Below are 15,290 nucleotides of genomic sequence, written 5' to 3' on the forward strand. Positions count from 1 at the left end.
GGAGAATGAGGATGACAAAAGATGGCAAATAAATCTACTCAGCTTCTGTCCTGTGTTGAAGAGGATTCTGAGACCAGGGTCAGCAGAAAGGAGTACAGCGATTGACCAGCAATCTGTCTGGGTCACAGAAATGGAGAATAGCAGAGAAACTTCGCACATTTGCCATCCTTACACTGTTTTATATAAATTTCACTGGTCGGGACACCTGGGTGGCTCAGTGGTTGAGCGTCTGCCTTCAGCCCAAGGCGTGATCTGAAGTCCCGGGATTGAGTCCCACATCAGGCTCCCTGCATGGAGCCTACTTCTCCCTCTGCCTGTGTCTCTGCCTCTCTCTCCCTCTCTCTCACTCTCTCTCTCTGTGTCTCTCATGAATAAATAAATAAAATCTTAATAAAAATAAATAAATAGATAAATAAAAATAAATTTCACTGGTTTTAGTCTCTAGTGTAAGGTGGATTACAGACAAATGAGGCTTATAGTCTTTTTTTTTTTTTTAAGATTATGTATTTAAGTAATCTCCAAATCCAACGTGAATCTTGAACTTAACAACCCTGAGATCAAAAGTGGCACACTGTACTGACGGAGCCAGCTAGGTGCCCCTAGAGTCTTTGATAAGGGCCTAGAGTGTTGTTATTTTGTATTGCTCTTTAAGAGTGTATACAGTATCTATGTTAATTGTGACTGACTAATCCTAACAGCCTGATCCATCTGTCTTTCATCATTCTGAAATTTGATTCTATAGTTTCTTTGTTGATTTACTATTTGGTATCCCATTTTAGCTCATCTCTAGTCTCCTTGAGTTGTTTTCAGTTTTTTAGTCTAATAGAACACTGTCATTACTATTTTTTTTTGTTTGGGAGTAGGATTCTAAAATCAATAGAATGAGGAGAATTTGCCAGGTAATTCCTATTGTCTCATTATGCATTAGTATCAGATAGTTCAGATTATCAGCAATGAGCTATTTGTTGCATGTACTTTTTAATGAACTACAATTTAAGTCCTTTTATATTTTAAAGGAAATTTATTTATCTAAAGACAATCTTAAGGGAAATTAAAATAGTTTAGAAATGTTAATATCGTTAGCTATAATGTTTTGGGATTTTTTTTTTTTTAGTAATGATACACTACATGACTGTTCTAATCCATATCTTAGAAACCGTTCATCTGTTGAAAAAAAATGCCTACTATCTGATGTTTCTAATTCTATAGTTCTGAAGTGAATATTTCCCTATAAGAATATAAATTGATGCTACTTTTCTAAAGAGCAGCATAGGTAATATATAACAAAACGCTTGAAATTTCAAATCCTTTGACCTAGTTATTCTGCTTGCAGAACGTCATTAGGAAACAAACACTGATTTTTAAATGTGGATTTTGGAATCAGAGTGCATGCTTTGAATCCAGACAATAAACTTACAAGGTGTCTGACATTAGTTTAACTTCTATCAGCCTCAGTCTTCACATCTGTAAAATAGGTATGAAAATAGTACCTATCTCTGGGTATGATTGTGACAGTTAGATGCAGCAATATATGGAAAGTGCTTAATATCCTGCCTACTATAAATGTCAGTAGAAATTGCTGTTTTTAGTAATCATAGAAGGATTATTCATCATAGCATTCATTAAAATAGTAAAGACAGGAAAGGATTTGAATGATTTTCATCCATATGAGGGAATATTATACCATGTAGTTTTTAAAATGACGTTCTTTAAGGATACATATAAAGATGTAAGGAAATGCTCATAATACCACATTTAGTGAAAAGGCAGGATAAAAGTCTATATGCTCTAAGATATCAGTTAATTATGTTTTAAATAGGTTTTGAAATATATGTCCCTAAAATATTGTCTTTAAGTATGTTAACTCTGTTATAAAATGGTTTTTTTTTAAGATATTGTAGAAAAAACTGGAAAATACCAAAATGTTAAAGATCAGTGTTAGTAATTCTTAGAACTGGGTGATAGGTATAGGGGGATTATTATTAGTACCATTGTTTCTATACTGTAGGCTTTCATTTTTCATAATCATTTATTAAAAGAATGACATAATAAAAGTTTAAATCCTTATAATTAGTGTTTTATAACTTGTTTAGATATAAATTAACCCTTGGTCAATTTGATTATTAAACTTCTATTGGTGCTTTAAGATTTTTAAGGCATTTTAGAGAATGACAGGTCAGACTTCAGAATGTTTGCTAAAAATTATGACAAATATAAATGTTTGAATGGCATTTAACAAAAAAGATCATTCAGTTAATGGAATTACCAGTGATTTTCTTTCTTTCTTTCTTTCTTTCTTTCTTTCTTTCTTTCTTTCTTTCTTTCTTTTTTTTTATTTTTTTACTATTTTATATCTTCTAAAAATTATAGAGTAAGCTTTGTTTAAGATCTTAATTAGGAAAAGCTTTAATCAATTTTTAATGAAATATTGATAACTTATGTGTTAAGGACATTAGTACTAAGAGCACTCTTACTAGTTGCTTCTGAGACTTATTTTTGAACAATGCTGTTCTTCTCTAAGACAGTTTTGGTGAAAGATGGATTTATGTCTGAACATCTGTCCAGAAAATAGCTATTTCAATTATTTTCCATATATGAAATATGATACAATGGCCATCTCTATTATATACTTGCATAAAAATTTTTTAAATACTACAAACTTTTCAATATAGCCAGTATACATAGAGAAAACTTTACCCCCATGGAAGGAAAAAGTATCATGAGTATTTTGGCAGTTTTACCTCTTTAAGCAGAAAAAAAGATTAAGAGGAAATGAGTAACTATTTGTTTTTGCCTCTATAACTGAAACAGTGTTCAAATTTATAAGTGAATTTTATTTGTAGCAAACACTTTCTTTACCAACCATGAGTTTATCTTGTAGGTGGCCTTTTAAAATAAACTATTTGATTTTATACACTGTGCATCATGCTTTGGCTTTATGCCTGACCTCCCAGGTTGCAAACATCCAGAGTAGGACCCAATATTAAAGAAACCAGAAGAAAAACAACACCTAGAAAATATTACAGATGTTAGTAATAAATTACTCAGTAATATTCACATTAGAGCAGTAATAAATTATGATAGTGGTGACCCTTAAAAATTGTCTCACTGTTTACTAAGACATTTAATCCTTCCCATGTTCCAAATGAAATGCATTTTTTTTCCTACTCTTACAAGAGTTAGGTGCTAGGGGATATTGTGTTTATTCATTTGAGTGATTGTATTCAATACAGAGGTTAAAAAAAATAAAGCAAAGCACCTATATACAAAATATCAACTAGTACCAAATCCTTACAGTATCTGAGAGAATTATGTTTTAGAAGTCAGTTACATTATAAAATATAATCTAGAATATACTAAAGGCAAATGATTAATCCTGACAAATTCTAAAATTCAAAACAATTTAGAAGTCTATGGCGGAGTAGCAGTCTCGAAGGGAAAAAAAGGCATTAATTGAGCAAAAAATAAATAAATAATAAAAAGAAGCATATTGAGGAAACCCTGTTGGAGCAGATGGTTTATATGAGGAAGAGATTTTCAAATTATGTTCTTGATGAGCCACCACCACAGGGGCTGGTCAACAAGGCTAGGTAAGGAGGCCAGCTACTGAAGTGTTTAAGCAAAGGCAATCCAGTAAGATATATTAGGAAGACTGATTTGACATTGGAGCCAGAAGCATGTGTTGGGAAAATAATTCAGCTAAGTCAAATGAAGTGGCATGAGCCTAAATGTATCATTGGCCATGGGTTTGAAAATAAAATAGGAAGGTAGATGCCTGGACTCTCACAAAGGAAAAACCAATAAAACTGGTTTGGAGTTTGGATGGATATTAGAGCAGAAAAAAGGCGGAGTCAAAGATCCATACAGTGACAGAAATGAAGAGTCTTGTGTTAAATTTAAATCTAGTGGTACAAGATGACATGGGACTATGGAAGATAATCAATTGTATCCAAATTCTAAAGGAAAAACAAACTGGACTGAAATTAAATTGAATATTTAAACTAGAACTCTGAAGGCTAACTGTGGGACTTGTACCTTGTGTCAGCAGTGGGAATGAACACAGCAGACCTAGAAATTGTGTTTTGGTTGACACCCCAGTTCATAAGGTTTGTTGCTTCCTCAGAACTCACTAGGCTGGATAACCCCTCTGCCTTTTAGGGGTTGTCCTGTGTTGAATCGTTAAGCCCTAGGTTCTGTGACAGGCTAAAAATCCTGTATCCAGAGTCTGGATTGGCTTCTGCTGAAGTAGCCTTCCCAGGGTAGTGTTGTAAATAAGGCAGAGATTGTCAATGATGTGGCTTCTACCTGGTAAAGATAAAATCCCCAGCAGAAGACTTGGTACTCCTTTGAGCTGGTGACAACAGCACCAAACTCAGAGTTCATCTTTGTGAGGAATAACAAAGTCAACAGGTATTTACTATACCTCTCCCACCAAAAAATAAATTATAAATGGACTAAAAATATAGAAGTGTAGATAATCACTTGCAGTGTAAGAAAAGCTTAATATAAATGCAAACACCTATTTAATATAAAACTTCATAAATATCGGTATTATAGGCTGAATTGTGTCCCCCTCCCAAATTCATATGTTGAGGTCCTAAGAATGTAACTGTATTTGGAGATAAAAGATTAAAGAAAGTGATTAAGTTAAAATGAGATCTTTGAGGTATCTTAATACAATGTGACCGGTATTCTTCTAAGATAAGGAGGTTACACAGACCAAGGGATGACTATGTGAGGACACAGTGAGAAAGTGGCCATTTCAATCCAAGAAGAAAGGTCTCAAAAGAAACGAAACCCACCAGCACCTTGATCTTGGCCTTCTAGCCTCCTGTGAGAAAATAAATACCTATTGCATAAGTCATCCAATCTGTGGTATTTATTTAACAGCCCAACAAACTTTGTTCAACACATTTTATCAATATGTAAATAATACTGAAACAGCATCACACAACAATAATATCAAAATGACCTAGGGATCCCTGGGTGGCTCAGTGGTTTAGTGCCTGCCTTTGGGGCAGGGCGTGATCCTGGAGACCTAGGATCGAGTCCCACATCCGGCTCCCTGCATGGAGCCTGGAGCCTGCTTCTCCCTCTGCCTGTGTCTCTGCCTCTCTCTCTCTCATGAATAAATAAATAAAATCTTTAAAAAAAAACGACCTATAAACAATATCAAAAGATAATAAGAACATAGACAAATATTGTTTAATCTGCAAAATAGAGAAGGACCTAGAATCTACAACACTCCAGTAACAGTGAACATATGTAGCACCCAGAACTTGATCTTAAATACCATTCTCCAGTGAAAGGAACCAAGACTCCTTGGAGAAATGACTGATTCTAGGATTGAGGCAGGATATACATTAGATGAGCCTGGGGCATCATATAGTGCCAGAAAGTAGCAAATTGTTTAAAAAAAAAAAACCAAAACCCTCACAATTTTACATCTGTCAAAGGGACACAGGAAAGAACTGAAAGATCTGTGTTCAAAGCCTTAGCGACAAAATGAAGTATTACTGTATTAGAACCCAAAGTGTAGTATTGATATAAGTAAATCATTGAAGAAATAAATGGAGAATAGATAATGTCCAAGGCAGAAAAATTTCAAATGATTCATGTAGATACTCCACTCAAGAAAGTGGAACTAATTCCCTATTCAGGTATGGCTTGTGCATAGCAGCTTCCTTCCCAAGAACACAGCATGAACAGGTATGCAGTAAGGGGTAACCTTACAGTGAAGTCTGACAAACACTACTCAGCCTGGTGGTCAAGGTTAACATCAACAGTGATAAATCATAATGATAGTATGTCCTTGATATAATAAGATGAAATGATACTTTACCTCCTGTGCTCCTCCTCCTGAAAACCCATACCTCAGTTTAATCATAAGAAAAGCAGCAAATTCCAGTACAGGGATCTCCTCCAATATTCTTCACCAATACTCAAAACTGTTGCAGTAATTTCCCAAGGAAAGTCTGAGAACCTTTTTTTTTTTTTTTTAACCCAAGAGGACCTAAGGAGACATGATAAATAAATATAATGTGTTGTCCTAGATGGGATCTTGGGACAGAAAGGATGGTAAGTAAAAACGAAAGAAATCAGAATAGAGTATGTACTTCAGTTAGTAATATATCAATATTGGTTTGTGAATTGTGGTAACATGTACCATACTACTGCAAGATGTAGATAATGGAGGAAAGATGGTGTAGGGTTTATGGTAACTATAGTGTATTTCCAACTTTTCTGTAAATTTAAAACTATTCCAAAAGATTTTTAAATAGACCAGAAAAGTAGACAACAGGATATCATATACCATATGTATCAAAAAGCCAGTAAACACTTAAGAAGAAAGTCAGGTTTGCTAGTATTCAGGAATGTATATTACAACATCTATGAGATTCTCCTACTTAACTGGCAAACTTTTTTCTTTTTTAAATAATGATGCCAATGATCAGCAATGTATAGGAATGTAAAGTAGAACCACTACTCTGGAGGGCGTTTTGATAATAGGTAAAAATATATGTACTCTTGTACATATATTTTGATAATAGGTAAAAATATATGTATCTTGTACTCTTTGAAGCAGCAACATCCCAAGTGCATCCCAAGTGCATATCAATGGACATAAATGTTTTTGTTATGTGCAATGGCAATAACCTGGAAATCAACCATAAGCCTATTATGTATTTTCAAGTACAAATTTAGATTATGGGAATACTACATGTGGATAAAAAGTAGGATTTGTATACAATAAAATGTTGCCTGCAGTTATCTCTGGTACGGTTGGGACAATTTTTATTTTTGGTGATTTTGTTCATTTTCCAAATGTTAAGGAACTGTAGAATATTCTTTGTGATGACAAAGGCTTTATTTTTAAATTCAAGTATAATTAACAGTGTTAATATTAGTTTCAGGTGTTAAATGAGAAAGTTTTTTATGATGATTTTTAAAATATAAATTTTTCCCATGAAACTATACCCTGATTTTTAAAATATAAATTTTTTCCCATGAAACTCTTTTAAAAAAAAGAGTATTTTTACTTTGCTTTTCTGAGTGGATTTAGTCTGTGCACAAATTTGCATTCATACAAATTTACACCGTTGTATGTTTCCCATGTAGTTTCTACTTTTCTATTAGGTGAAATTTTTATAAGCTCTTAAAAGCATTGTTGTATTTGATTGGTCTTCTCATACTTTTTACTTTTAGGTTGGTGTTTGGGATGCTTTATCCTGCATATTACTCCTACAAAGCTGTGAAAACAAAAAACGTGAAGGAATATGTAAGTATAGCTTTATGAGTGATTAATTCTAGCTTAATGTATCTGTGATATACAAGACTAGAAAATAATTATTTTAGAAATAGCTGGGATAATGTTTTTGGTTAAAAAGTTTATATAAATAAAAAGACTAACTTCATTAACTTCATAAACTAATTTTGAATACAATTCCAAAGTGAAATTTCAAAAAAAAAGTTCACTGTCAGTTGGCATTTAAATAAGTGCATGATTTCCAATTACCTAAATGGGTAATTGGATCTACTGCTATCCATTTTGTCTAAGTTCCAGTATAAGAATTGGGGGTGGGGGGACGACTGTATTTTTTAGCCTGTGAATTTATAGATACACTAAGAACATAATTCCCACCCCAAACTTTTTTCCTTTTCTCATGGGAGTTTTATAACTTTTTAACTGAGTTAAATATACAGATACCTATCACTACTGACAATTACAGTCTTTTCCTTCTTAAGTCAGACTCTACAGTTGATCCTTGAACAACATAGGGGTTAGGGCCGCTCAGGCATGGACACGCACACACACACACACACACCCTCCTCCCCATGTATGTTAAATACTGTATTAAAAGTAAGCTAGAATGGATCACCTAGGTGACTGTTCCACATCAGACTCTTGATTTTTGGCTCAGGTTATGATTTCAGTGTTGTGAGATCAAGCCCTATGTTGGGCTCTGCACTGGCTATGGAACCTGCCAGATTCCAGAGCAAGGATTCTCTTGCTCTCCCTCTGCCCTTCCTCTTTCTCTCTCTCTACCTCTCTTTCAAAAAAAATTAAAGGCTAGAGAAAAGATGTTAAGGAAAATCATAGGGAAGAGAAGAATATGTTTATAGGACTTTACTATATTTATTGAAAAAGAACTTAGGTATAAGTGGACCTGCACAGCTCAAACCTATGTTGTTCAAGGATCAGCTGTACTAGCCAGGCACTCCTGGCTCACACAGCGGTTGAGCATCTGCCTTTGGCTCAGGTGTGATCCCAGTCCCAGGATCAAGTTCCACATCAGGTTCCCTGTGAGGAGCCTGCTTCTTCCTTTGCCTGTGTCACTGCCTCTCTCGTGTATCTCTCATGAATAAATAAAATATATATATTTTTTTAAGTAGCCAATACATTCCTTCTTATTTGGAATGTTTGTTGTACTGTTATTAAAGGAGATCTTTTTTTCTGAATCTAACCACAGTTCAAATACAGGGTGAAGTTTCTCAACTTTGTACCCATTTCACCTATAAAAATATTATAAACCCAGGATATGCAATAACTGGTGTTCCCCTGTGTGTCTTTGTGTATATATTTGTATTTGTGGTATTCCCCTATCTTCCCTCTAAATCTGGGTGATTTTTTTGGAAAAAAAATTAAGTACAAATTGAAAATGAAGTCTATATGAGAAGGTCTAATAATACAAAGATATTATCAGTGGGTACACAAATACCATGCCCTAAAATAAAAAGGGAATAACAGGAAGAAATATGAAAGTATAATACTATAAAAAAATAAATAAATGGGCCTATCATGTATGAATTAATGTTAAAAGAGCAGAAAAGATATTGTTATTTAGGAGTTGATCTAAGAACCATTATAAAATATTTGTTTCTTACTATGCATCAGTTAACTTTATTAATGTTAATTTTTAAAGACTTAGAAACATGGGTTTGTGTGTTTTAATCCTTTAATAAAACACTCAAATTTTTATAACTGTAATTTATTCTATAAATTTGGGATTAATAAGAAAGATCTAACCCCAAAATTTTAATTCTACTTCATAAGTTGAAGATAACCTGTGGAAGAGAATCCAGTAACATTCTTATTCACACTGATGGAAAAACCATAAGACTCTATATATGTGGATATATATATACACATATGTTTGCATACGATGTGTAGTTAGGTATATACTAAACAGATTGCCTTGTAGTGTTTAGAGAATAACTCATTATCAACAAAGTAGGAATTATTTGTACATAATTTTGCTATAATATTGTAATTTTGGAAAGTTCTCTTAACATTGTTTTGGGAACATCAGCATAAGGAGTAGTTGAAGAGAAACCAAGGAAGTAGAAAGGGAATTGGTTTGATAGTTACATGGTAATCAACTCTCCACAAGGGAAAGGAAAGCTAAAAGCAGAAATGGTCAGGCTTTAAAACAGAAAAAGCAGCGCATTAGCCTGTAACAAGGAAATAACAACTCAGAAGACTTTGTGACCAGGTTGTCTGCCATCAAGGCTGCTGGATAGATCAAGCTGAGATATCACATTAGAACATTTGCATTTATATGATTTCCTATGAGTTTCAAAATACTTTTACATATTACTGTTTCCAATTGCTACTGTAACAAATTGCCAAGCACCTACCGGCTTAAACCAACCCCAACTATTCTCTTACTATTCTCTTACAACTATTCTCTTAGAGATCAGACATCTGAAATGCATCTACAGGGCTGTACTCTTTCTGGAGGTTGTTTTTTTTTGTTTGTTTTTTTGTTTTTTTTTTTTTTCTTTCTGGAGGTTGTAAGGAAAAATCTGTTCCCTTACCTTTCCTAGCTTCTACAGGTTGCATACATCCTTGGCTTAGGGTTCTATTCATCATCTTCAAAGCAAGAAATATTGAGCTGAGACTTCTTACATTTCTATGTCTCTGGTTCTTTCTCTCTTCTGCCTCCCTCTTCCACTTATAAGGATGCTTATGGTTATGTCAGGTCCACCTAAGTAACCCAGGGTCCTCTCTCCACCATAAGGAGCTGGTTAGCAACCTGAATTCCATGTGCAGCTCGATTTCTCCTTTACCGTGTGACCTAACATTTGCACACGTTTTAGGAATTAGGACATGGACCTCTTTGGGAGTGGGAGACATTATTCTGTGTACCATAACATCTCATTGGTCCTCACTACAACTTTAAATCAATAAATAAATAAGAAAAATATTTCAATATTACACTCTCAGAGAAGTATATTATTGCCCAGGGTCACATTAAGGCAGGAATGATTGGATATCTTGTTTCTAATGTTTTATTCCTTCTCTTGTACCATGCTACCTTTAGAAAAGTAGGTAAGGATTCTAGCTTCAGGAAAAAGTAGAAACAGTTTAAAAGAAGAAACAACCAGCCAAGAGACAGACTTCCAGAGCACACTTTCCAGGGCCACAAAAATAGGATATTTTCCAAGAAGGCCACGGAGGCTGCTTACTTAGCCTGTACTGGGGCAGGACTCAGAAGCATCTAAGTCAACTATGACCAGAATAGTTAAAGATGAAGTGAGATTTTGGAAGTGTTGGCAGTTCTTTAATTATTTCCAGTGTAAGTTTACTTTTGACAAAATGCTTGAATATTATTTTATTGCTGAGTCTCACTTAAACTCTTATCATAACAGTTTTACTAGAACTCTGTTCTCATTAAGTTTTCCTGTATAGAGGGATGCCCGGGTGGCTCACCAGTTGGGTGCCTGCCTTCAGCTCAGGTCGTGATTCCCAGATCCAGGATCAAGTCTCACATCGGGCTCCCTTTGAGGAGCCTGCTTCTCCCTCTGCCTGTGTCTCTGCCTCTCTCTCTCTCAGTCTGTGTTTCTCATGAATAAATAAATAAATCTTAAAAAAAAAAAAATTTTTCCTGCAGAGTGATCCCATCCACTTTTGCTTTCTTTTGCATATGGTAGTTCACCTTCTTCAGATTTCCTGGTTATATTTTTAATAGCCTTTTATATTATCATATATTATATTATCTGCCTGTATGTGTGTCTGTCCTCTCCACGTGCAACAGCTCCGTGGAGTTTTGTTGTTTTGTTAACTGCTATGTTCCCCTTCCTAAAACAGTACATGGTGTGTATCGTAGGTACTCATTATTTCAATGAATGAGTGAATGAATGTTCAGACTAAGAACAGGAAGAAGAGTTGAGAGTACATTTCTTAAGTAGATTGGTCTAGTTTCTCAGCTTTGATTCTGCTAGGTTAAGGATTATACAGTCCAGTCTGACTTATCCCCAAGCTCATTTTCTTAGTGGTATTTGGTTATTACCTAAATTCCACTGATATCTACTTCAAAATTGTTTTCAGAAAGCAAACATTTTAGATTAATTTACTTCTTTCCACCCTAACTACTACCATTCCCCTTAAGCCTGCAAATAGTAGATTGCACCTGATAAAACAGATGCTGTACTCAAATCAAAACAAATGGAAAGTGCTGTGTATTTTGGCAACCTTCCTTTCTTCCTTTGCCTATTTTTAAAACAGAGCTTTCCTAGGATATAATTTCCTGTATAGTGTGGCTGATATGGCCTACTTAAAGTCTTTCAGCCTTGCAGTAATTGAAATGTAAACTTACTGAAGAATTAGTATGGTTTTGCAAATTTTTTTAGGCTTATACCATCTCGTGACTTGAAAATAGAGTGTTTACTTCCAAGTCGTGTGTAATTGCTGTAGCTTTTCTAGGAAACCATGTTCTTATTCTAAGAATGTTGGAGAACGTGGCAATGAAAAGATTGGCTGACAGCACTTAAAAAATCAAAATCAGACATTTGGTCCTGAGATTTACTGTGAGCAAGAACAAAGAACAGTGAAAATTCTGGGAGATTACACTTTTAAAAGCTTAGAAATAGCCCTCTAAAATCCTATTGACTTGGTTTTGAAAGTGACCTAATTTTTCTTGAATACTTGGGTGATAGGAAAATGAACAAATACACCCCTACTAGCTTTATAGTTCTTTTCAACTAGTAAAATCTGAAGTTGTCTGCTAGTTTCAGGGTGAATATAGAAGAGGAAAAAATACAATACAATAAAGAAAATATATATTTCTTTATTGTCAAGAAGTGTTTGTTCCCCAGGCATCTTTTCGTATTTTTGTTTAAAGATTTTATATATTTATTTGAGAGAGAGCACAAGCAGGGACAGGGCCCAAGGGAGAGAGAAGCAGACTCCCGCTAAGCAGGGAGCCCAAGGCAGGGCTCCATCCCAGGACCCTGGGATTATGACCTGAGCTGAAGGCAGATGCTTAACCAACTGAGCCACTCAGATGCCCCATCTTCTCATGTTTTGGATTAAAAATACTCATTTGATTCAAGGGTTTTAATTTGGAAGGTGTAAAGTTTAACCCACTGATTAAGGTGGAATTTTCTGAAAATTAGTTTTGTCAAGCCACATGCTTATCTGTTTACTTTCCATTCTGATCTAATTTTAATTTAGTTTTTATTTTTATCAAAGCTGTACTTATAATTTTAAAATCAGTTTTCTAAAGTTTATAATGGAAAACAACAGTTCCCCCACCTTCCCTTCCCTATTTCTCTCTTGATGCTACTTTCAGCCCTTTTATCCAAATCCTTTAGTATTTATTTCCATATCTAAATAATATGCTTATATTGCTATTTCTTAATTTTTCAGATGGATATTATCAGTTGACTTCTTTCTATTAAAGATGATTAATAGTAGCTACGCAGTGTCACTATACATGTGCATATTTCCCTGTTCCGGATTGCCTCCCAGGGTCTTACTCAATATTTGCATTATTTAGGCTAAGTTAGAAAGACACAATAGACTGAAGAGATAAAAAACACAACACCTAGAACCAGGCTGCCTGGGTTATCATCACAGCCCTGTCCATTACTGGTTGTGTCATTGTACAAGTTTTTGACCTTCCTGTGCCTCAGTTTCCTTCACTGAAAAATGAGAACTGTTATAGTACTTACCTCCTCAGGTGGTTGTAAGAATTATGAGTTAATGAACATAAAGCATTTAAATCAGTACCTGACATATAAGAGTACCTGTTATATAGGGTTTTTTTTATTATGAAAACGTTATTTGGATTTGGTCTCTTCAGTGTCTACATTATCATTTTTTTTCCTACACAGTAGTTTCTTTTCCCAGGTGTTATTCATTGTCTTGTTTTTCGTTTGTTTGAGTTTTCACTTATATGATATTCTGTATTGCGCATTTAGACCCAGACTCTGCATAGTTGTATAGATTTCTTCTCAGTGTGTCAACATCCATTAGATATTCCATACTGGCTCTTGTTTTAAATCCTCAGATTCCTTAATCTCCTGTTTTCCTTCTTTTTTCTTTTTTTAAGGTTTTATTTATTTATTCATGAGAGACACAGAGAGAGAAGCAGAGACATAGGCAGAGGGAGAAGCAGGCTCATCACAGGGAGCCTGATGGGGGACGCAATCCCAGGACCCCGGGATCATGACCTGAGCCAAAGGCAGATGTTCAACCACTGAGCCAGCCAGGCATCCCTGTTTTCCTCCTTTTTATTTTACTTCCTCATTTAAAGGAAATACATCCTTCCCAAGAAGGCTGTGTGAGAGGCAAATTTTTTGAGATGCTAGATTGTAAATAATTTTCCTTCAGAATTTTGAAGGCATTTCTCCATTGCCTTTCAGCTTTTAATGTTGCTGTGGAGAAGTCTGAAGCCATTCTGATTCTTACCTGTTTGTGGCATCTTTCTCATGTCCCCATTGCTTACAATTTCATGATGATGTATGTGTGTGAGTTGACTGTGATAGATTTTACCAAATCCTCAATAGTCCCTTTTAACTTAGGAATTCTTTGTCCTTCAGTTCTGGTTAGTTAAATTGACTTCTCAAAATGATTTTCTCCTCTCCATTTTCACCATTTGTTCTGTCTGGGATTCCTTTTATTCAGTTATAAACCACTTGGACTGATTATCTAATATTCTGATAGTTTTTCTTCTCTTTCCTGTCACTTTTTCTTTTTGCACTATTTTGTGATGGGTTTCTCAATTTCATCTTCCAACCCTTTAGTTAATCTTTTAATTTCTGCTCCCATGTGTTGAATTTCTAAGAGTGCTTTTCATTTTCTGAATGTTCCTCTTCCTTATAGGAACTCTTGAGTTGTCTACAATAGGTTCCCTCTTGCCTCAGTCTATGAATGATGGTGTTTTAGACGTGTTCTTTCTGTACAGTCTCCCCTTTGAGTTCTGTTTGTCTTAGTATCTGTCTCTCACAGATGGTTTTCTCAAATGTTGGGTAGTCCTTGGTCCTCTGCTCGTGTTGGAGCATGATAATTACAAGCTGGCTGGAAGCCTTATGTCTGTGAGGAGACTTGCTGAATGTCCTTTTCACTGTAGGGTGATCCAATGAGGTAACTATATTTGTTCCTGAGAGGAAGTACCACAATCCAAATAGCTTAAGAAAAAAATCAGAAATTTATATCTCACGGTTCTGGAGGCAAGAAGGACATCATGAAGATGTGCACAGGGTCACACCTCCCTCTGGAACCTGTCAAGGAGAATCCTTTTTTTTTTTTTTTTTTTAAGATTTTATTTTAGGGACGCCTGGGTGCCTCAGTGGTTGAATGTCTGCCTTCAGCTCAGGTCATGATCCGGGGTCCTGGGATCCTGTGTCTCTGCCTCTCTCTGACACAGACAGGAAGAAGCAGGCTCCCTGCAGGGGGCCCGATGTGGGACTCAATCCCAGGACCCCAGGATCATGCCCTGAGCCAAAGGCTCAACCGTTAAGCCACCCAAGTGTCCCTAGGAGAATCCTTTCTTGCCTGTGTGATTTCCTGCAATCTAGGGGCCCTTGCCTTCCAGCTGCAGCACTTCACACTGTCCCTGTCGTCATACAGTGTTCTTAGAGTTGCTTCTGTCCTCCTTACAAGGAAGCATTGGATTCAGGGCCCAGCTATACCCAAGTACGGCCTCATCTTAATGAATTACACCTTCAGCGACCCTGTTTCCAAGTGATGTCACAGTCTTAGGTAGCTGGGGTTAGAACTTCGTATTAGTCAGCTCAGGCTGCCATCATACAGGGAGGAACTTAAACAGCACAAGTTTATTTTCTTACAGCTGTGGAGGCTGAAAGTCTGAGCCAAAGGTGCCATAGGGGTTGGGTTTCGGTGAAGCCTCTTCCTGGCTTATAGATAGCCTTTTCTATGTGCATGCATGAAGAAAGCTCTCATGAGTGTCTCTTGCTTATGAGGGTCCAAGTTCTGTTAAATTAGGGCCCCCTTATGACCTCATTTGATCTTAATTACCTCCTGTCTCCAAATACAGTCACTT

At 35.6% G+C, this 15,290-nt stretch overlaps 1 protein-coding gene across 1 annotated transcript in view; it reads left to right on the forward strand.

The window, feature by feature from the left end:
- The window catches only part of REEP3 (receptor accessory protein 3), a 98,841-nt gene that overhangs the window by 37,605 nt on the left and 45,946 nt on the right, over window positions 1-15,290 (forward strand). The window contains exon 2 of the mRNA XM_026013503.2: window positions 7,207-7,279. Coding sequence (XP_025869288.1) covers window positions 7,207-7,279 — 73 coding nt within the window. The remainder of the gene's footprint in view (window positions 1-7,206; window positions 7,280-15,290) is intronic.

This window comes from Vulpes vulpes, chromosome 4 (genome assembly GCF_048418805.1).
Source record: "Vulpes vulpes isolate BD-2025 chromosome 4, VulVul3, whole genome shotgun sequence".
Taxonomy (NCBI): domain Eukaryota; kingdom Metazoa; phylum Chordata; class Mammalia; order Carnivora; family Canidae; genus Vulpes; species Vulpes vulpes.